We start from the raw sequence: 22,400 nt of genomic DNA, 5'->3' as shown, positions 1-22,400 counted from the left end.
TTTGCATGTTTATATATGAAAAGAAAACCATCTGTTTCTTTATTTTTATTGTTTACCTCATGACTAACATTTGCTTTTTATAACAGGGATAACTTATTTTACTTTGACCGACATATTTGTTGCTAGTGTTTTTGTACCTGGTATTTATATATACTCATGATAATAATATCCTGAGTTCCTACTCCACTCCATCCATATGCTTTGGGTAGTGTTGGCAGACTTCTGGCTCTGGGAGTAGGCAGTACTCAAATCTGGCCAAAGTCATGGTGAATGGCCCAGGAATGGGCAGGCAGCCAGTCAGGGGCCCCAATATGCAGAGGCAGTTGCAGGACTGCTGAGAGACAGGCATGCACTTTTCTATACTGGACATGAACCTGGGAGAACATAGTCCAGGAGCTGCTGGGAAGGAGAAGGTCCTACCCCCAGAGTTTCGGTCCTTAGATCCAACAATGCCAGTAGTCTTAATTATTCCTAAATTTGATAGCTACGGAGTCTATCTATTCAAGTTTTTCCCCTTCTTTTTTGCGGGGGCTTAAATCAGTTGGAATAATTCGTATGCAACTGATGAGTCTTAACTGATACAATATGCTTCACAAATTCAGTTGAAAGAATTAGTAATCTTTCCAAAAAATTGTTGACCACCCTTCTGATGCTATATGTTGATATTTTCAGTAAAAATAAATTATATGTGCTTGCTTTTATTTTTTATAGTATTTTACTAAAATATTTCTTCTAAAATATGTTTTACATTTGTATATAAAGACATATTTAACTAAAAATTACATGCAGAATTTATCTCAAAAAGTCTCTAGAGCATTTATGTAGGAACATTATTTGGATCATCTGCAAGTTTTACTGCTTTCACCCTTTGTAAGGCTCCTCCTCGAACAGGAAGTTTTTTAAGAGCAATATCGGTATCAGCCAGAGGTCCTCCCACTAATCGGGCAGGAGTGCTCTCCACTGCTACTACCCGTCCAGAGAGCACCTAAAAAGCAAAAGGTCAATATCTAAGAGTCCATTTACCACATTTTTCCATAGGTGAAAAACTCATTCATCCTTTAGCTTATTTTGGAAACAACACAAAACATACATATAAGTAACTGGGAGGCAGCATGACCTATTGGAGAGATAAGGGCTTCAGAGCCAGGCAAGTAGGCATGAATTCTACTTCTACTGCTTATTAGCTTTGCAATCAGGGCCAAATTATGTCTAGAAGAGGACACCAGGAACACTGGATTACGGCATGAATCTACTTGCCAGGCAAAGGAGGCACTGCACATTTTCTGATAAAGAGATGTAGAGCTATCATCTGACTAGTGTTTGCAGCAGTTCCGTGGGAGTCCTGGAGGCCTGGGTCTAGTCTAAACCAGCCCTGGGTGAGGGTGGAGGTACCTTAAAGACAAACATGCCTTCACTATATGAAAATTGAAGAGCAAAAAGAAAAAATATGGGACAAATCTCATGGAAATAACCCTGGGGACTAAATTAGATATCTACTAAGAAAAGTAATGGAGAAAAAAAAAAAATCTTACCGTTGTGTTAAGGCCTTTAATATCTGTCCGGTGAAATATTGCATTTGCTGGTCGTTCACCGTATCTAGTGGATTCGATAGCCTTTTCCTGAAGTTTTTTTGCTTTCTGAAGATTTTTAAATTAGAAAGAAAATAACCTTGCTATTAAAGCATTAATGATGATATTTACAATGAAGTATACAATTTATATTTCATTATGTCTGGCTGCTTCTGTTTTATTAGTTAGCACTGGAATCTGCTGATCATTTAGGCTAAGAAGATAGTTATTAGCAAGTTGTATCATTTGTACATTGCAGAATACACCAGTAACCTAAAAACATTACTGAGATTTCCAGAAATACTGGTCATATACCAAGAAGTAAAGCAGGCCCTAGAGAAATCGGGCTCAATTTTTAATGCATAATTGAATAAGCTACTGAATTTACATTAGGTGGTGTGTGTTTTCAAAGTATTTTGTATAAATTAAATACTAATTTGGTACACTTAAATGTTTCAAGCATTTAGAATAATATCCGTTATCTAATTTGTTGTGGTTATAATCAAGCTCAATATTTGAGTCACTAGAACAGGTGAAATTTGAGGTAACCAATGATCTGTTCGGAAAAGGCTGATTTTCATCACCAGCATATTTTATAAGTAAAGTTGGGAAGGACTTTCAGTGAAAAGGGGGAGACACGGTACATCGAATAAGTGTGTTCTTAGCTTTGCTCTTGCTACCTTAATATGGTTCCACTATTTTCATGGATTAACACGTAACAATTGCATATCTAGAGGAAGATTTATAACATTACATAACAGTCTTTTCCAAGTGTTAATGGTAAATATGGGTAAAGTTAATAAGATTTTGGAAACCCATGGTGCTTCTCATATATTTCAAGTGAATGATTAGCATTATAAATGTTTTAATTTTTAGCTTATAGTTGAAGCAGCTTCCAAATGGGTGTTTATCTCAAATTCTCATTGAACCTTTAATATTATGTTTTTTTGGCGGTCACCGAGGGGAAACATCTTTGGGGGAGAGAATAATATGGACAATTATTTTTTCTGTCCTTCACTCTGCTTCTTACAGAACAGATCAATGAATAAGAAGGCTCAGAAGCGAAAGCAGAATTTCATTCCTGGCTAACCATCATCTCTTTTACGTAAGCCAGAAACACCACCCTCGCTTCCCAATGCTAAGTCAAATAAAACTCAGAGTGGCATCTCTGTAATGGTGAAAATTCAGTTTCAGTTATCATCCTAAATTGCATATGAGGATCTACTAGTGTTAGTACTCTATAAGAAGATCAACAGAAAAAGGTGAATGAATATTTATTCCTGGAAATGGTGTCAGAGTTAGCTGTTTGTTGTGGATATCATAATATTTCAAAAATCCTACCTTTAAAGTTTTAGCATTTGATGTTCTAGCCAAGAAGTTTTCCCATGATTTCTTAGCCAGTTCTCTTTGCTTGTGTGTGGCCTGTATCTGAAATGAGAAAGATAGTTAAGAGTTCCAGTGTCTATGAAAGAATACCAAAGGGATTGAAATCCCTTCTTTTGAAGAAACACCTAGTTTTTGCCAAGGTAAATTTTAAAGGTTAACTAGCAAAAGGATTAGAATAATCAAAAAGTTAACAACTTAAAAATAAAAGTCTTAAAATGAAAAAAAAATCCTTCTTTCATTGTGTCTAGGGTTTGAACTGCTTTCCCCAAAATGTAATATAAGACTATTGTTATAAACATACAAAATATAAAAATAATAACAATTGCACTGGCCAGTGTGGCTCAGTTGGTTGGGTATCATCCTCTGCATGGAGAGGTTGCTGTTTAGATTCTCGGTCAGGCCACGTGCTCAGGTTGCAGGCTGGATCCCAGAAGGGATCATACAGGAGGCATCTGATCGATTGGACGCTTTCAGATAGATGTTTCTCTCTTCTCCCTTCCTCTCTCTCTCTAAAAATCAATAAATTACTCTTTTAAAAAAACAACAATCACCACCATTAATTCACAGCAAGATTGATTGTTTTACATGATTATCACTTATGAAGATGGATAATATATGAATGACCCAACAACAAATTCACAGGAGAAAATAGGTTCCTGCTGTCACTGATAATAGTTTATCAAAGATTATATTGGTAAAATTAGCTCTAATCTTTAACTGCAGCAAGACAAGCAATTCCGTGAAAGTGCTGAGTTGTTGTGGTGATGCAGTCTAGGGAGGTAACTGCTCACAAACTGCGAAAACTATCCTTCTCAACACGCCACCCACTGACTATATAGTCAGAGGACATGTGACCCTGCTTGGTGTAAAATACACTAAGTTTCGATCATAAACCAAGGGTGTTTAATTAAATAACTGCTAAAAAGAAAAATAAGTGGGGTCAGAGCCAAGCGAACAAATCAACAATAACCAACATGTCAACAATAGCTAGTCTACAGAGCAGACATTCTGTCACTCAACAGAACTAACGAGGCAGCAGATCTTCCAATAGGGCTAGCCCACTTATGAGCAAATAAACAGGGTAAAGTGCAGCATCCACACAATAAAAATTTTTAACAAATACAATTTTCAAGCAAGGAGGTGTCTCAAACAGCAGAATTCATAGGTGGACGCAGAGTTCCACTAGGCTGAAGCTATAAACTTGAATAGTTTACGTGAAAAGAGCAGGCAATAGAAAACGCTCTGGAAGTGACCCTAGAGGGTTTTAAATATTTAATGGGAGTCGTACAGGACGGCCAAGTGTAAGTGGGCATCTACATCATCTTTGCATTCTGTGGACAATTTAAACAGCCACTTAACCACCTTGCTCAAAGCTTCGGATGTGTCCGTTTCCCACCCGTGTGAAGCTCTAGGAGAATGGCTTATGTTTTTCTGATGAGGTGAAGCCAGAGACCCGTCTACCTCTGGACTCACAGAAGGCTCACAGTGCTTAGGCACTGGAGAGAGGCTATGCCTGTGGCTGGCACACCAGCAAGGGCTTCTCACAGAGTGAGGGGCGAGGGCCAATGTTCTCAGTGAGGTTATATTTATAGTCGCAAAGATACACTGTTGTCAGAATTTGCTAAATGTATACACTCAAACAGCCAACCATTTTTGGAATTCTGTTTGACATTTCAAAAAAGAGAAGTGTCTTCACCTTTTGAAAGGTAAGCCTGTAGAAATCAAATTATAATGCCATAAAATAGCATCAAATATTGTAATGGAATAGCTTAAGCTCTCAACCCCATGGTGTCTTTTAAAAATTGTACAAACACAGTGAAAGTAACAAGGAGGGAAAACTACAAATAACTTCAAGGGCTGAAACGTTCACAAGTAAGGCAATAGATCCTTGGAGGACTTCCACTAGTTCATACAATGAAATTGTCTTGGGCCTCAATGGTATCTGTGGCTTACTTTTGCATATACTTTTTGTTCATCTTGCACATCCTGGCGGGCTTGGATTTCAACCATCTCGTACTGCAGGGAAGCAACCATCTTTCCAACGTTTTCTGTCGCCATTAAAATAGCTTGCAAAATACGTCTATCTGTAGTGACCGGTTTTAAGTTTTCTAATTTCATTTCTTCATAAATTTCATTCCATATTTCTCCAATCTGTTATAACAAAGTTTAAGTTTAAAAAAGTCAAATTAACAAAAAATAAAAATACAATTTTCGGTAATACTTTATTGTGATTGTTGTTCCAAAGTTGACATGTACCGAACCAGCTTTTCCTAACTTACTCCTTAGGCATGAGTTAAGTGCCCTGGGGATGATTTGGAGCACCAGTTACATTTGGGTATTCAGAAATCAAGGATACGGTATTCATGGATGAGGCTCCACTATCTAGGTCTAGTTCATTGCCATCATCCCTGCCCTCTGGTTATCCTCACTCTTTTCATAGCTGCAGAAACTGCTGCTTTAGTCTCATCCTCTTGAACTACTGATGTTCTCCTTCCTAAAACTTTATACTGAAGGACGAGTCATGCTGAACTTACAGGACAATGACCATGGGAATTCCTGGGACCCTACCACCTAGCTACCCTGAGAAACAGGGCCCTGCCCCTCGCCTTCTTGCTAAAGCATCACTGAATCTCAAGCTCTTAACTCCATGTTTCTATCGCATTTTCTGGGTTGTTGGAAATTAATGTGCTTGAGTACGTTTAAATTTAAAGAAAAATTTATATATCCAGGACAGAGATAAAATTCAGTCACCTTTTCATTTGAAAATAGAGGTTTATTCATTTACGACATTCAAACACAGTATACTATCATTAGTAGAAGAAATGTATACTTGAACACACTCCCCTGAAACTTCAAAAGCGTTTATTTACCAAAAATATAACCAGCAATGTAAGCAACCTATCCTTGAACTGACATTTGATATCACATAAAGCAATGATAAAAGAATACTTTAACAAGTATTAATTTATTTTAATAAGCAACAACTCATTTAACTCTAGCTCCTAATGATCTATAAAGAAAAGAAATTATATTTTACACATTCTATTAGGCTTCTGAATAGCTCTATCTCAGTAAGAGCCATCTTCTTTTATAAGCTCACCAGAGGCCTGGTGCACAAAATTCATAAACCAGTAGGGTCCCCAGGCCTGGCCGGCGATCAGGGCCGATCAGGGCCTTCTGGCTGCTGGCCGGGGCCTTCTGGCTGCTGGCCGGAGCCTTCCTTCCCCCGGCTGCCAGATGCCAGATGGGGCCTTCCTTTGTTCCGCGCCACTCCCTGGTGGTCAGTGCACCTCATAGTGGGCGGTTGAGCTCCCGGTAGGTCGAACTCCCAAGGGGAAATTTGCATGTTAGCTTTTTATTATATGGGATAGTGGATGAAATCTTATCCCATAGAAAATATAGAATCAATTTTTGTTATGTCTTTTGAATAGTATCAGATGCAAAATGGAAAATGAACACTGCACAGTTTGGGTGACTGCTCACAATTACAAACAGATATTTTATTTCCCAATTGACTTTTTTGCCATATGAGGTTTTAATAATAAGGTGAAGAAGGTACTCACTTTAAAGTCAAGATATCTATGTATGATACAAAGGGTCACAAAATCTTCTGTAGAGAGGCCAGGTAAATTTTCAAAATCTAAACGAAGTTTATATAGAGAGAATTACTTTAACAGAGCACGTGATCCCAATACACACACACTATTAAAACAGTGCAAGCAGCTCCTTTTGAATTCATTTTGATGTATGAAAAAGTTACTTCTATGAGCTTCTGACTTCTTATTGCCAGGCCATCCTTACGTACTCACTAAAGAGGAATAGTTTCTGTACTTTGGTCAGACGATGGTAATATTCTTTCAGAGCCCCAAAAGTGAGGACTTTTTCCTTAGTCAGAAGCAGGGCTTTAAAAAAAACCCCTCAGGTGACTCAGAATTCTTGTGTTGATCCTAGTTATCCAAACTAACTGCCTTTAATTTGATTGAACAGGGTGTAGCCTGGACATTGGGAAAACAATGGAACATGCATTTATCAGTATAAAGGAACTTTTGTTCATCATGTTTGAAAAACAGGTTCCAAAGCAAAAGCAATATACACACTTAGGAAAACAGAGAGGCTTTTGTGAATCTGGCGAGTAGCTTCTTACCTAGTTTGCCCAACACAGCATAAATTTTTGCTCGAATGTTTTCTGCAACATCCATAATTGCAAAGGTCGGGCAGTTAGCAGGCACTGGCATGATTTTTTGCTCTGCTTGAAAACTAGTAAATAGAGGTTTCCTTGTATCTAATCAATAGATGTCGTGAAAACAGAGAGACAGATAAAAACAGTAGTAAATTAATATGTAATTTTGAGATTTTAGTCCAGACATCCTAAAACAGTCGTTCTCAACCTTCCTAACGCCGTGACCCTTTAATACAGTTCCTCATGTTGTGGTGACCCCCAATTTCATTGTTACAAATTGAACATAAGTAAAGCATAGTGATTAATCACAAAAACATTATGCAATTATATATGTGTTTTCCGATGGTCTTAGGCGACCCCTGTGAAAGGGTCGTTCAACCCCCAAAGGGGTCGCGACCCACAGGTTGAGAAACGCTGTCATAAAATATTTAAGAACATTATAACACATTAAAATAGTGCCTTGTACATGGTTACTCTTTTTTTTTTTTTAAACCCATATATATTTTTGTTGATTTCAGAGAGGAGGGGAGAGGTAGAGAGAGATAGAAGCATCAAGGATGACAGAATCATTGATCCACTGCCTCCTGCATGCCCCACACTGGGGATCGAGCCTATAACCCAGGCACATGCCATGACCTGGAATTAAACTGTATGGTTCATAGATTGACACTCAACCACAGAGCTACACTGACTGGGCATGGTTACTCTTTTGAAAGCATCAATAATCAGTGATTTCTTCCCCATTCTGTGGCAAAACTTATAGCTTTCATTTTTATTATTTATGTAAGATATAAACATTTCACAAAATTACTTTTTAAAAGCGAAATTCTTGCCCTGGCCAGGTGGCTCAGCTGGCTGGAGCATCATCCTGTACACCAAAAGGTTGCAAGTTCAATTCCTGGTCAGGGCACATTCCTAGGTTGCAGGTTTGATTCCCAATTGGGGCATGTACAAGAGGCAAAATTGATGTTTCTCTCTTACATCGATGTTTCTCTCCCTTCCTTTCTCTCTAAAAAATCAATAAAAACATATCCTCGGGTGAGGATTAAAAAAATAAAAAGTGAAACTCTTATGTAATTTTTCTAATTTTGAAATCCAGATTTTGAACAATGTCAATTTAACAATGATGTAGGAGAAACCAAGATGGCAGCATAGGTAAACACCTGAAATTGCTGCCTCGCACAACCACTTCAAAACTACAACTACAAGACAAAACAGACATCATCCAGAACCACAGGAAGGCTGGCTGAGTGGAAATTCTACAACTAGAAGGAAAGAGAAAAGCACACTGAGACTCAGAGGAGGTGGGAAGTAAAGTGCAGAGGTACGGAGGCACGCACGGCAAAGGCTGGCAACAGAGGATGCCAGTGTCTTTTTCAGTCAGGAGGGAGACACAAACTCCCGATGGCTCTGAACTCCAGTTCCAGGCGAGTCTCTGGGGACCCAGACTCATACAGGGAGAAACTGGACTGTCTGGCAACGGGCGGAACTCGAGGGCGGCTTTCTCTCAGAGGTGCTTGCAGAGATTACCGTGGGGACACTGAGACCCGGGGGCCTCTAAGGGCAGGACTGAGGACCAGCCACAGCTGTTTGCTCCGTCCTATTGATTCCCTGAGACCCCGCCCAACCCAAGCTGCATCAGAGGCTTTTACATATGAATGGCTTGGCCCTTTGCAATCTGAAAATTACCTAACAAACTGCAGCTAGGTCAGAGAGACCCATAACATCCAAAAGAAGGCACAAGTTCCCACAAAAGCTTGCATTGCTTCACAACTGGGCCTCATCTGGGCACCTCCAAACCCCAAACAAAGAAGAGGAATCTGCAGATCTCTCCGTAGCTCCTGCTGGGTAGCCTCGGGAAGAGGCTAAATTAGCAACTCCTTAGAGATCCAAGAGCCTGTGTACCCAGTGGTCAGATTGGGACCATCCAGATTACAACTCCTCAGATCCATAAGGGACACACTCAGGGGGCAGACTCAGTGAGCACCAAAGCCCCACTGAAACAAGTCTTGCCCCAGAAGGGTGTCTTCAGCACAGAAGTTCTCCCACTGTAGACACAGCTGATTCTCACTGCCAATTGGCCTGGAGGTCAATTCCTCCCAGTGATACCAACAACAATCAAGGCTTAACTACAAGACTGTGCACACAGCCCACAAAGGGGTGCACCAAGAGTGTCCACCCCAGGTAATTGGGGAGGCTGAGCCACTGGGCCCTATAGGACACCTAGCACACAAAGCCACTCTGTCAACACAGGGAAGCACAAAAAATGCGGAGACAAAGAAACAGGTCACAAATGACAGAAATGGAGGAAAGCAAACTACTGGATATAGAGTTCAAAACCATGGTTATAAGGTTTTTCAAGAATTTTCTAGAAACTGCCGATAAACTTAGTGAGACCCTCGAGGATATGAAAAAGGACCAACTAGAAATTAAGCATACACTGACTGAAATAAAGAATAATATACAGAGATCCAACAGCAGACTAGAGGATCCCAAGAATCAAGTCAAAGATTTGAAATATGAAGAAGCAAAAAATACCCAACAAGAAAAGCAAAAAGAAAAAAGAATCCAAAAATATGAAGATAGTGTAAGGAGCCTCTGGGACAACTACAAGCGTACCAACATCCGAATTATAGGGGTGCCAGAAGAAGAGAGAGGGCAAGATATTGAAAACCTATTTGAAGAAATAATGACAGAAAACTTCCCCTACCTGGTGAAAGAAATAGACTTACAAGTCCAGGAAGCGCAGAGAATCCCAAACAAAAGGAATCCAAAGAGGACCACACCAAGACACATCATAATTAAAATGCCAAGGGCAAAAGACAAAGAATCTTAAAAGCATCAAGAGAAAAAGTTAGTTACCTACAAGGGAGTACCCATATGATTGTCAGCTGATTTCTCAACAGAAACTATGCAGGCCAGAAGGGAGTGGCAAGAAATATTCAAAGTGATGAATAGCAAGAACCTATAACCAAGATTACTTTATCCAGCAAAGCTATCATTCAGAATTGAAGGTCAGATAAAGAGCTTCACTGATAAGAAAAGGCTAAAGGAGTTCATCACCACCAAACCAGGATTATATGAAATGCTGAAGGGTATTCTTTTTAAAAAAATATATATTTTATTGATTTTTTAGAGAGAGGTAGGGAGAGGGATAGAGAGTTAGAAACATCGATGAGAGAGAAACACTGATTCAGCTGCTTCCTGCACACTCCCCACTGGGGATGTGCCCGCAACCAAGGTACATGCCCTTGACTGGAATCGAACCTGGGACCCTTCAGTCTGCAGGCCGACGCTCTATCCACTGAGCCAAACCAGTTAGGGCTGAAGGGTATTCTTTAAGAAGAGGAAGAAGAAGAAAAAGGTAAAGATCAAAATTATGAACAACAAATACATATCTATCAACAAGTGAATCTAAAAATCAAGTGAATAAAAATCTGAGGAACAGAGTAAACTGGTAAATATAATAGAATCAGGGACATAGAAAGGGAGTCGACTGACAATTCTCGGGGGGGGGGAAGGGGTGTAGGGGTGAGGGAAGAGACTGGACAAAAATCGTACACCTATGGATGAGGACAGTGGGGAGGGGTGGGTAAGGGCAGAGGGTGGGGTGGGAACTGGGTGGAGGGGAGCTATAGGGGGGAAAAAGAGGAACAACTGTAATAATCTGAACAATAAAGATTTATTAAAAAAATAATAATTCCAAATCTGAAACATGTTGGAAAAGACAAATAAATAGTTCATTGCAGCCAAATTCTTAAATAAAAAGGACAGCAGAATTTGAGCCTGAATTTCAAATTTCCTCATTCAAATACAGTTCGCCCATCTTCGTATGTTTTCTACGACACAAGCGACAAGTTTGGCTTCCTTGGGAATCAAGTATTCTTCAGAAAACTAATGCTCACTTCATTGGGAAATAATAATGTAGCTCTAGACCCCTCGGGTTGAAAGATCTTTTTTCTTTTTCTTTTTTCCCCCCTCTGAGAGCCTCCTTCTCTATCTGCTGCCGTGGTTCAATAAAAGAGAATTCTTGATTGCTTAAAAAACAACAAAACAAAACAAAACAAAACAAAACAAAACAAAAAAAACAATGATGTAATCGTCTTTGCTTTTGGTTTCTATATATGTATTATGATATATAACTATTTTATGACATTATAGATCAAAACTCATAAATAATAAAATCAGATTGAAGATAGAAATCATCAGAAATTAAAGAGAGCCCTAGCAGGTTTGGCTCAGTGGATAGAGCATCAGCCCATGGACTGAAGGGTCCCAGGTTCAATTCCAGTAAAGAGCATGGACCTCAGCTGCAGGGTTCATTGGTAATTGATATGTCTCTCACATTGATGCTTTTCTCTCTCTGTCTCTCCACCTTGTTCCATTCTCTCTCTAAAAAAAAGAAAAAAAAAATCAATGGAAAAATATCCTCGGGTGAGGATTAACAAAAAAAAAGGAAAGTATTTTCATTTAAAAATAAATAATACTAAGTTTAGATAAAACCATAATAAGAATATTCAGAGATTTAGAAAATGTAGCATTATAGAATAGATAAATGAACTATAAATTCTAATACTGTAAACTTCATTGAATTAGAATCTAGTAACTAAAATTTATAAAACTTTTGATTTATTTTTATTCAAAAAGTAAGTTTCTCCACAAAAAAGTAAATTATATAAATATGAAGCAACAACAATGTACAAAATACTATAAAAATTCTTTTCAAGCACTCTACATCCCACATTTTATTGGTAATGAAATATTACTGAACCTATTTGTAAAAGCAGGTAACCCAAAGAAACTTCTTTAGGAAATAGCTAATTTTTTTCAAGTTAAAGTAGATGATAAAATAGCATTTCCTGAAATTTTTCTATAAAAACATGATTCTACTACTCCTATACTTAGTTTTCTTCCAATCATTCAGAATTTATTATGGCAAGATGTTCAAAACACCTGTGAAAAGAACTTTAAACAAAGGGATGAAAATCTTTATACATTCCTAATATCTTATATTTTCTTTTTTTAAAATCAAATTTATTGGGCTAACATTACATTAGTTAATAATAACATTATATAAGTGACTAATAACACTATAAGCTTCAAGGTGACAATTCTATAATACACCATTTGCATCTCACGTTGTGTGCTCACCACCCAAAGTCTATCTCCTTCTGTCACCATGTATGTGACCCCCTTTACTCTCTTTATCTTCCCCCCGACCCCTCTTCCCTCAGGTAATTACCATACTGTTAGCGGTGTCTATTGCTTTCCTAATCTTTATAAGATAGTTTAAAAAATGAATCTAATTGCTTGTACTAACGATTACAAATACACTCACCAATAATCATCCCGCGTTTATCACGCTGTACTCCTAGTTCTCTTTCTTCCTTTCTCCACAATTTAATCAAAAGGCTGGCAGCCGTTTGGTCCTTCTTCCCTCGCCAAGCATTGACGTGAACGGGTGTTTTGGGATTATCACAAAATTCAACCATTATTGCCAGTATTAGACTACAGAATTTTTTTTGGTCCAGCTTTTATAAGGGAACAGAAAAAGAAAAAGTTGCAATAAATATTAAGAACTATTACGTTAGAAAAGGAGAAACATTTGTATTAATCAGTGCTTCTTCTAAAGGATTGCCTTATAAAAGTGAAACTCTACGTAAGTATGATCTGTGCTAATTTCCTGTGAAAATAGAAGCCAATTGTAATGAATACATTTTCAAACATTAGGAATTAAAAAGAAGAAAAAGAAAAAGATGAAATATAATTCTAATGTTGTTACAAACATACATCATGACCTAAAATGAAACTGACTGATTGACAAGAAAAAGGGAGAGTGCAAAAATAAGTAAAGATGTTTATTTTAGGTGGAGACAGGTCAACAGTGCTGTATATAAGTCATCACTGGAACAATAGGATCTTTCCAATTTATATGCTTTAAGGTATGTAAAGACTCATAACAGCTATAACCTCATTGTTACTAAGAGAAGTAGTGATGGTAATTGCAAGTGGTAGTCACATATGAAAATAATTCAAAATGAGGTGTAATTTTGTATTTTGAACATTTGCAGCCATAAAAGAAAATTATCAAGCATATTTCCTTTGTTTTGTGAGAACTAGTTTGCAGCAAAGCAAAATGTAGGCAGAGAGAAGCGATCTACAGCAATGGCCTTCACACAGTGATGGTTTCTGTGTGGAATATATGTTATTGATTAACTCTCACAGTATACTGCTGATAGAATAGCAAAGGAAACGTAACCTGTGGTTCCAATTATAATAATCATTTCCTCTTTTATTACATGAAGGATAATAACATTTACCTACTTTAGAGAGTTCTTGTGATGAGTCATATGAGACTGCCTGTCACATAGTAAACTCTCAATAATATTTAACCATTATTAGCAATTATTACTACACACTGAATACATATTTTAGCTGATTACATTAAGCAGAACTCTCAATACAATGAATTTTTTTACTTCTGTACTTCACTTTTAGAAAGGCTGGGGTTAATATAAAAACTTCATTAAAAATGTTTGCAATTGTAATTTAACTTGACTGGTTCAAACTACATTAAGCACAATTGAATAATTATATTCATAATAGTGGAAAACACGTGCATAGTTTCTGAAACATCTAACTAATGTTACAATAACACTGTGTGTATGTATATATGAATATAAAGTGTATATACATATGCATGTGCACGTGTATGCATGCCTACACATATCACTCATCCTCCTCCCAACAGTGCATGAGGTAAGTATCTCTGTTTTGAGGAAGTTGATATCAGAGAAAAGTGACTTATCCAGTTACACAGTCAACAAGTATTGGCTTCCAGCCTATGCTCACAGTCACTGTACTATATGACCTGTCCTACTGGCCTTTGTACCTTCCCATCAAAGAAACCCTAACGGCAAAGGAGAGTGAACACAAGAGAGAAATGTCTTTGAAGTCTTGTATATAATTTTAAATATTAATATAAAACTTAAGTATTTAATCAATGGATACATGTTTAATATAACTCCTCACTTCCAAATTTTTAGGAAAAAACAAGATTCCAGGAAGATGAGCCAAATTAATTTTGGGACGTTGAGAATCCCCTGACACAGCACCATGTGACTCTGAGCATACTTGTGCTGTATTCAGAGAAATGTGGTAAGTGGTACGTCGTTTAGGACCGCATTAGTAGAGGTGCACATATATTCTTCTCTATATGTTCAATTTTCTGAGCATCTTAAGGGTTATTGGTTATGATTCATTTCTGTTTATCAAGGTGGGTTATTTTAATAATTATTATTTATTTTTGTTTGTAATGCTTTATAGCTAATGAATTTGCTCTCTCATCTCTAGTGTCAACTAATTTTCTTTATTTTATTATTATTTTTTAATCCTCACCTGAGGATATTTTTTCCATTGATTTTTAGAAAAAGTGAAAGGGAGAGAGGATGGGGAGAGAAAGAGAGAGAAACATCGAGAGAGACACATCGATTGGTTGCCCTCTTCTCCTCCACCCCCTGCAACACTCCCCCATCAGGACTGGAGAACCTGCAACCAAGGTATGTGCCCTTGACTGGGAATTGAACCTATGACCCTTCGGTCTGCAGGCCAACACTCCAACCACCGAGCCAAACCAGCCAGGGCTAATTTTCTTTTTTTTATTTATCATTTTTCCTAGTTGAGTTTTTAATATATACATATATATATGGTATATATACATATATATATGGTATATATATATATATGGTATATATATATATATATACATACATACATATGTATATATATGTGTGTGTGTGTGTGTGTGTGTACATATATATATATAAATACACATATTTAAAATTGATTTAAAAAATAAAATTGATTTGAGAGAAAGGGAGAGGGAGAGACAGAAACATCAATGATGAGAGAGAATCATTCATTTGATTTTCCTCCTGCATGTCCTCTACTGGGGATCCAGCCCATAACCCTGGCATGTGCCATAACAGGGAATTGAACTATGATCTCCTGGTTCATGGGTCAACGTTCAACCACTGAACCACACCAGCCAGGCAAAAAAATATTTTTCTATTACAATTTACATTCAACTATTTTTCTTTCAGAGAGATAAAAGAACACAAATAATGTTAGTATCTTTGCTAAATCAAAGTAGGTTTGTTATTCTGTTAATAAAATCAGGAATGGTGGCAATCAACAGTGACATAGCTAAAACTCTGTGAGTTTTATTAAAACAAAATTGTACTTTCCCACCCCCACATCATCTTGACTGTGAACTCACTCATAACTGAGGCCAGTGGGGGGTTACGTTGAGGATACATGAGGGTCCTTGGCTTTCTTCACAGCTGCTAAGTGGCAACTGTCTTTCCTGGAAGGTTGATCACTCCTGCTGATTCTGTAAAATGCTCCATGACACACTAGCTTCTTCACATTCCCTACACATTATACACAGTTCTTTAAAAATGCTGATCTTCACTCCTTTCTTTAATTGGCCCTTAACTTTTAATACTAAGAGATGAAGCTAGAAGTTATTAAACAATTACAGGTTTTGATAATCTAGCACTTCACATACTGTTTCTTTAAAGACTGCTGGGGAAAATAGCCCATAAAACAAATTTTCTGTTGCCATGGGTTTAGGAACACCGTCCTAAATAAACTGATTTCTTCATTGGAGTGATTTTTAGAGCCTTTAATATGCAAATGAATATAAATCTCCAAAAGGGACTTTGCTCAAAACAAACACTTAAATATTCTGGGGGCCCATTTAATTACAAAATAATGTTTTGTGGTACTCAGTTTGGGAAGGGTTAATAAAGACTTTTTGTTTTGTTTTGTTTTACAACTGTTTTAATCATACTTACTGCCAATAAATCCAAAAGGAGAAAAATGCCTTCCTTTTCAAGAAAGTAATCCTCTAAGGGATAACAAGCCAAGATGCAGCACCTGAAATAAAAAAGGAAGTTATTCATTGAACAAGGATTTATTGTTAAACTCAATTTGTCCATTTATTGTTATAAAATTTTTTTCCAAGTACTTTTCATTTCCTAAAATCAAGTAATAGTTTTACTTAAAAATTTAACTTTGAAGAGACGTTGCCAGTGTAGTTTAATTTCAACTATTTTTAAACCAAGATCAACTAATTATTTTTCATAATTGCCTATGGGCTTTTCTATAGATGCAATATGCTTCTTTGCTTTCATGGATATTAATTATTCTTAAAGGTCTCCTCTGGTTTCTCTAGCAACTGTTTCTTCAAAATTTTTCCATTTATTATCTCTTTCACAGTGTTGATATGTCTTGTCTAATTTTTAAAAAAATAAATATATTTTTCTTGATTTCAGAGAGGAAAGGAGAGGGACAGAGAGATAGAAACATCAATGATGAGAGAGAATCACTGATTCGCTGCCTCCTGTGCACCCCCTACTGGGGATCTAGCCCGCAACCTCAGGCATGTACCCTGACCAGGAATCAAACCTTGAACTGCTTGGTGCTCAACCACTGACCCACACTGACCAGGCTCTTTCTTCTTTTTAATGTAGGCAGTTATCATTGTAAACTTCTCTCTTACTACTGCTTTGTCTGTACTACATAAGTTTTGGTATATTGTATTTTCATTTTAGTTTGTCTTGAGAAATTTTCTAATTTCCTTTTTGTTTTTGTCTTTGATCCAATGATTATTTCAAGAGTTTGATGTTCAATTTGAATTCATCTACGAGTTTTCCTCATTTCCTTTTGTTACTGATTTCTAGTTTTATTTCATTGTGATCAGAAAATATATTTGGAATGATTTCTGTCTTCTTAAATTTATTAAGACTTGTTTTGTGACCTGGCATGTGATCTAGTCTAGAGAATATTGCATGTGTGCTTATTAAAAAAACTCTGGCCCTAACCAGTTTGGCTGAGTGGATAGAGCATCAGCCTGTGGACTGAAGGGTCTCAGGTTCGATTCCAGTCAAGGGCATATACCTTGGTTGCGGGCACGTCCCCAGTAAGGGGTGTGCAGGAGGCAGCTGATAGATGTTTCTCTCTCATCGATGTTTCTCTCTCATTGATGTTTCTTACTCTCTATCCCTCTTCCTTCCTCTCTGTAAAAAATCAATAAAATATATTTTTTTAAAAAACACCAAAAAACCAAAAATTCTGTCTCAACTCTTAATAATTCACTTTTGGCCACCAAATATGTGGGCTTCCCCCCCCCCCCCCATACCAACTGGGTGTCCTACAATTCAATTCAATTCTGACACTATCTACCTCGAATTAGAATCAGATGTACCGGGCTCAGTCCCACAAGAGTGTACTGCCTCTGGCCCCACCTTGGATTCCAGGTTGTTTCTGACCAACCAGCTGTATATTAAATACGCCACCCTCCTTGGGATGGGAATCTGTTAAAGAGGCTCACAGAACTAAGGAAAATGCTGTACTCACTAGATTACTGTTTTGTTATAAAAGCGATGGAAGAAATACAGAGGGCAAGATAGGGAGAATCTCCATGCCATCTCTCAGATCCTCCATGTGTTCATAAGCTACAAGTTCTTTCAGCCTCATATTTAGGGTTTTGATGTAGGCTTCATCATGGAGGCACAATTGGTTAAATCACTGGCCATTAGTGATTAAACTCAATCCCCAGCCTTGTGGGTGGGGATGATATTTCCAACTCTCTAATCAATTATATGATTGGTTCCCCTGGAAACCAGCCCCCATTCTGTGTCTGTCTAGGGGATTTCCAAAAATCATCTTATTAACATGAACTCAGCTGTGGTTGAAAGGGACTTGTTATGAATAGCAAAGTGTTCATTACTCTGGAGATTTTATAGGAACTGAGAATAAAAACCAAATATTACAACAACAGATCTTCCATTACTCTTATTGACTAGAAAATTACAAGTGTTTCAGGAACTCAGTATGAGCAATGGTCCAAATCTATATTTTTTATTATAAATCACAATATCACAGCACTTAAAAAGAATATGTATTCTGCTGTTATTGGGTGGAATGTTCTGCATATATCTGTTAGGTTCATTTGATCTATACTTATCAGTTTTGTTTTCGTTTTTACATGTGTTGCAGTGTGTCTTTCATGAATACCACCCAAATATAACTAAAGAAATATATTAAGTGTTAATGATATATAAACTCAAGTAATTTCCTCCAGGACAAAGTCTTGTAAATTACCAGTAATCTTAAAAAAAAGAAGTATTTTTTACCCTTAGAAATGCTACAAAGTTTGGGAAACAATATTGGTTAGGAAATACATAGTCAATTGGTTTTTAACTCCTTTAAGAAAAGATGAATGAGGAATTCAACTGTCTTCCAGTATAAGAATAATACTAATAGATGCTAGTGTTTTCCCAGACCAGGCTAAAATGGAATGGGTTCAAATCACAAAAACAAGAATTTAAGTTTAGATACAAGTATTGAGTGACAGACAAGATTACCTTCCAAAGGACACTGGTAAGTGCGTTTTGGGGACCATTAAAAAGAAAAAGGCATAGAGAGATGTGGTTCTGGTGTGATTTTGAGGAAAGAAAATTGGCACACATGACTATAGAGGTAACTTTCTTGTACTGTGATTCCATCTAATGTGGGTACAGTAATACTCACCAAATGCTGTCCAATGTACTAAAAAGAAGTACAGTATAGCCTAATCCACTCTGAAACTTCTTTGGGTCTGTTTTTATTACATGAAGAATTATATCCACTCCTTCAGTTCCAAAAATTTCCTAAGAGATTTAAAATTATTTCTTGAAAGAAATAAATAATCCCTTTCTTTCCTATGTCATCCTGTCTCCTAAAACGTTTTCTATCAGATAAATACAACATTGTTAGGAAAATAGTACTTTTAATTCATTTTTTTTGTTTGTTTCTGAATGTGTACTTACTCGTTCTCAGGAATTTAGGACAAACTATTGTAAAGCTAATCATGTAAGAGAGGACACCAATCAATAGTCCAGCTTAATGTTCCTTTATGCTTTGTGTTTTTCACTTTCTCTCTCTTTAAGAAAAATAAACCATAAGGCTTGTCCCATGATTTTCTTCCACAATATAATGAATGTAGTCAATCATCATATCAGATGAATACTAGATAGCAACAAGTAATTGAAGAATCTAAAATTCTATCATGGAAAATTTTCTAACACTCCCAAGAGAGAAACAAATATATAAATGGCAGTTCAAACATTAATAGTTTATATGACATTATTATCAGTTAATATTTATCCCCTACCAATTACCTTCCTCATTGCCTTGTTGTTCAGTTCTAGTTCCCAATAAGCAAGACTGAGTATTTTTCCAGAAATACGGGAACAGAGTGGCAATATAAGGAGAAGTTGCAGCAAAGCTTGGAGCTAAGGATGCATTTGCTGTTCCTGTTCTCTCTCTCTCTAAAAACCCTCTATTGAAACCTTCATACATTTATTTTTATTTTTTTATTGATTTCAGAGAGCATAAGGGAGATGGAGAGAGAGACAGAAAACATCAATTATGAGAGATAATCGTTTTTTCGCTGCCTCCTACATGCTCCTACTGGGGATTAAGCCTGCAACCCAGGCATGTGCCCTGACCGGGAATCAAACCTGTGACTGCCTGGTTCATAGGTTGATGCTTAACCACTGAACCACGCCAGCCGGGCTATACATTTTTTATTTTCATCTTTCCAATTCTGTCTCTTGTTTTTTAAGTTTTCAATTTTTGAGACTCAGAGTTTGCTATGGAATTAAAAAAAAAATCAAAAGGGAATTAGCTCTTTTTCCAATGTTTAGTTTTAAATTTGAACCTGATTCAAACCCCAAACAGCATTTATACTGGTACAACTCACTTAGGAAAACTGTTTACCAGTTTCTTAAAAACATACATCTACTTTATGATCCATCAACTGCACTACTATATATTTACCCAAGAGTCATGAAAGCATGTCCACAAAAGACTAGTACAATAATGTTCATTGGTGCTTCCTATCTAATAGTTCCAAATGGAAACAACCGAAGTGTTTTTTAATAGGGGAATGGAGAAGCAAATTTTTGCATATTTGTATAATCAAATATTATTCAGCAATATAATTAGCAATACTGATCATGCAACAACATGGATATATTTCAGAAATATGATGGCTGGATGACAGGAACCTGATATAAAAAGAGTAAATACTATGATTCCATCAATATAAAATTAAAGAATAGGCAAAACTAATCTATAGGGATAGAAATCAGAATAGTGGTTTCCTGGAGGCAAGTGGGAGGATGGTTGCTAAGGAACATGAATGAATTTTATAGGGAGGTAACAATATTCTATATTTTAACGGGGGTTTTGGTTAAATGAATGTATACATTTGTCAAAATCTATTGAACTATATACTTTAGATCTATACACTTTACTGGATATAATTGTACTATACTTATAAAAAAATATTAAATCTCCATAAGATTAAAGAACACCAACACTTATGGGCACTTAATAAGAAAAAGCTCATAGTGTTAAGTGATTGGAAGGTCTAAACAAAACTTTTATTCACAGGCATACATACCTTCCTGGAATTATCATTTTCACAAAGAGCAGATAAAATAAGTAATATATCAGATTGAATTTCCAAAAGAATGGCCTCTTCCTTGTCATTAATCTTGCTTATTGTATATTTAAATATCCCTGATATAAAAAATTAAAGAATGCAAAGTTATTGGACAGTATATTTTTATTTTAATCAATTACTGCTTTGAAATCCTTTCTTATAAAATCTCAGCTAGAGAAATCATTTTAAAAGGGGCTATTTTCATTTCATAGTTGCCCGGAAGACGTAGACAGGTAATAGGTGGATTCACTGAACTCTCAATAAATCAGTATATCTATATAGAACTTCCGGTACAGAATTAATGGAGTGTCATTAGAACACCCTAACAACCTAATATTTTGCTCAGTAAACAAAACCATTTAAAAATATGCAGTTTAATGAGGTAGAATTGAGTGCCTTTGCAAATATATGACCAAAATGCCTGATAATTGCTTGTCTCGTCTCTTCTTCTCATGGTTAATAGGGTCAATTTTAAGTAAAGGTGGAAGACTTCCATAAGTATTTCTACTTTTGTTACTTCTTTCTGCATCCTCTCCTTATGTCTATGTGAAGGAGTCTTCAACAACTTTAGGTAGCAGTATTCTCATGTCCTTTAAAATCTCTCTCTTGCTTCTAATAAAATTTTAAAAAGACTTGAAAATAGCCACTTACTTTGATGCAATGACAAAATTTTGCCTCAATTTTTTTTTTTCTTAAAGTTCTGAGAGAAACAGAAGTCATTTTTTTCCTCTGTTAAAGGGGTTACTGGCATTAGCAGATGGTGTGGAGCTATGTTTAAAAGTAGGACCATGGAAATCACAGCCTATCTCCATAGTTGGCTCTGAATGAAGGATTCTTGGTCCTGTGAGGATGAATTACTGGTGAGGGATCATCCCATAGTGAGTGTGCTGGAGGCCCAGTGCTGAAGGCCGGCCATGGACGTAAGGCCTATATGCCTTCCTCAGGAGCACCTTCTAGAAATCCACGCCTGCTGCCCAGAGGTCTTTTCCCTTCTCGGTTATCTCATTCTCCTTCCTACCTGGGTGCAGGCATGTCACTTTCCTTGCTGTCTGAACCACATATTATATTAACACTGAATTACTTTGTCCATATTTCCTTTAATTCCCTGCCTTTACCCTCTGTTCGTTCTATTCTAAATCATCTGATATATTTCTTGCAGATTCCTCTTCCTAAAACAGCATTATACATATAACTTCCCTAGTGGCTTCTCATGCCTAAAGAGGATGGAGTTCAAACTCTACCATCTCCTATTCAAAACTCTTTCTAGCTTGGCCCCTGACTAGACAGACAATTAAACTTGTCTTCATAAAACTCCGACTCTACTTAAGCTACCTCTGAACACGCCATCCTGCATATTTTAACACCATGTGTCTGCTCAAATTTTTTACTTTCTTGAAACTAGCCCTATACCCCAGTTCAATACAGGTTCCTAGTTAGATTGCCCAGCCCTCAGAAGAGGTGAAGGGATTAAGAAGTACAAATTGTGGTGAAGGCCTGGGGTGGGGGCTGGGGGCAGGCTAGAAGAGGTCAATGGGGGGAAAGGGAGGACATCTGGAATACTTTCAACAATAAAGATTTTTTAAAAAGGAAGAACAAATTGGTAGTTATAAAATAGTTATGGGGATGTAAAGTATAGCATAAGGAATACGGTCAATAATACTGTAATAACCATTTATGGGGCCAGGTGGGTACTGGAAATATCAGGGGG

At 36.9% G+C, this 22,400-nt stretch overlaps 1 protein-coding gene across 1 annotated transcript in view; it reads right to left on the bottom strand.

The window, feature by feature from the left end:
- Positions 1–54: 54 nt before the first annotated feature.
- Positions 55–22,400, bottom strand: part of CFAP69 (cilia and flagella associated protein 69) — a 61,906-nt gene continuing 39,560 nt past the window's right edge. The window contains exons 14-23 of the mRNA XM_081102329.1: positions 20,651–20,769; positions 18,733–18,851; positions 15,993–16,074; positions 12,473–12,665; positions 7,099–7,236; positions 6,518–6,594; positions 4,908–5,105; positions 2,910–2,996; positions 1,533–1,637; positions 55–985 (exon numbers count right to left, since the gene is read on the bottom strand). Of these exons, the coding sequence (XP_080958455.1) occupies positions 818–985; positions 1,533–1,637; positions 2,910–2,996; positions 4,908–5,105; positions 6,518–6,594; positions 7,099–7,236; positions 12,473–12,665; positions 15,993–16,074; positions 18,733–18,851; positions 20,651–20,769 (1,286 nt within the window). The 3' untranslated portion in view covers positions 55–817. The remainder of the gene's footprint in view (positions 986–1,532; positions 1,638–2,909; positions 2,997–4,907; positions 5,106–6,517; positions 6,595–7,098; positions 7,237–12,472; positions 12,666–15,992; positions 16,075–18,732; positions 18,852–20,650; positions 20,770–22,400) is intronic.

The sequence above is a fragment of the Myotis nattereri genome (assembly GCF_964212035.1).
Source record: "Myotis nattereri genome assembly, chromosome: 11".
NCBI lineage: Eukaryota > Metazoa > Chordata > Mammalia > Chiroptera > Vespertilionidae > Myotis > Myotis nattereri.
Note: the sequence above shows the minus strand (reverse complement) of the source record. Positions and strands in the feature narration are given on the sequence as shown.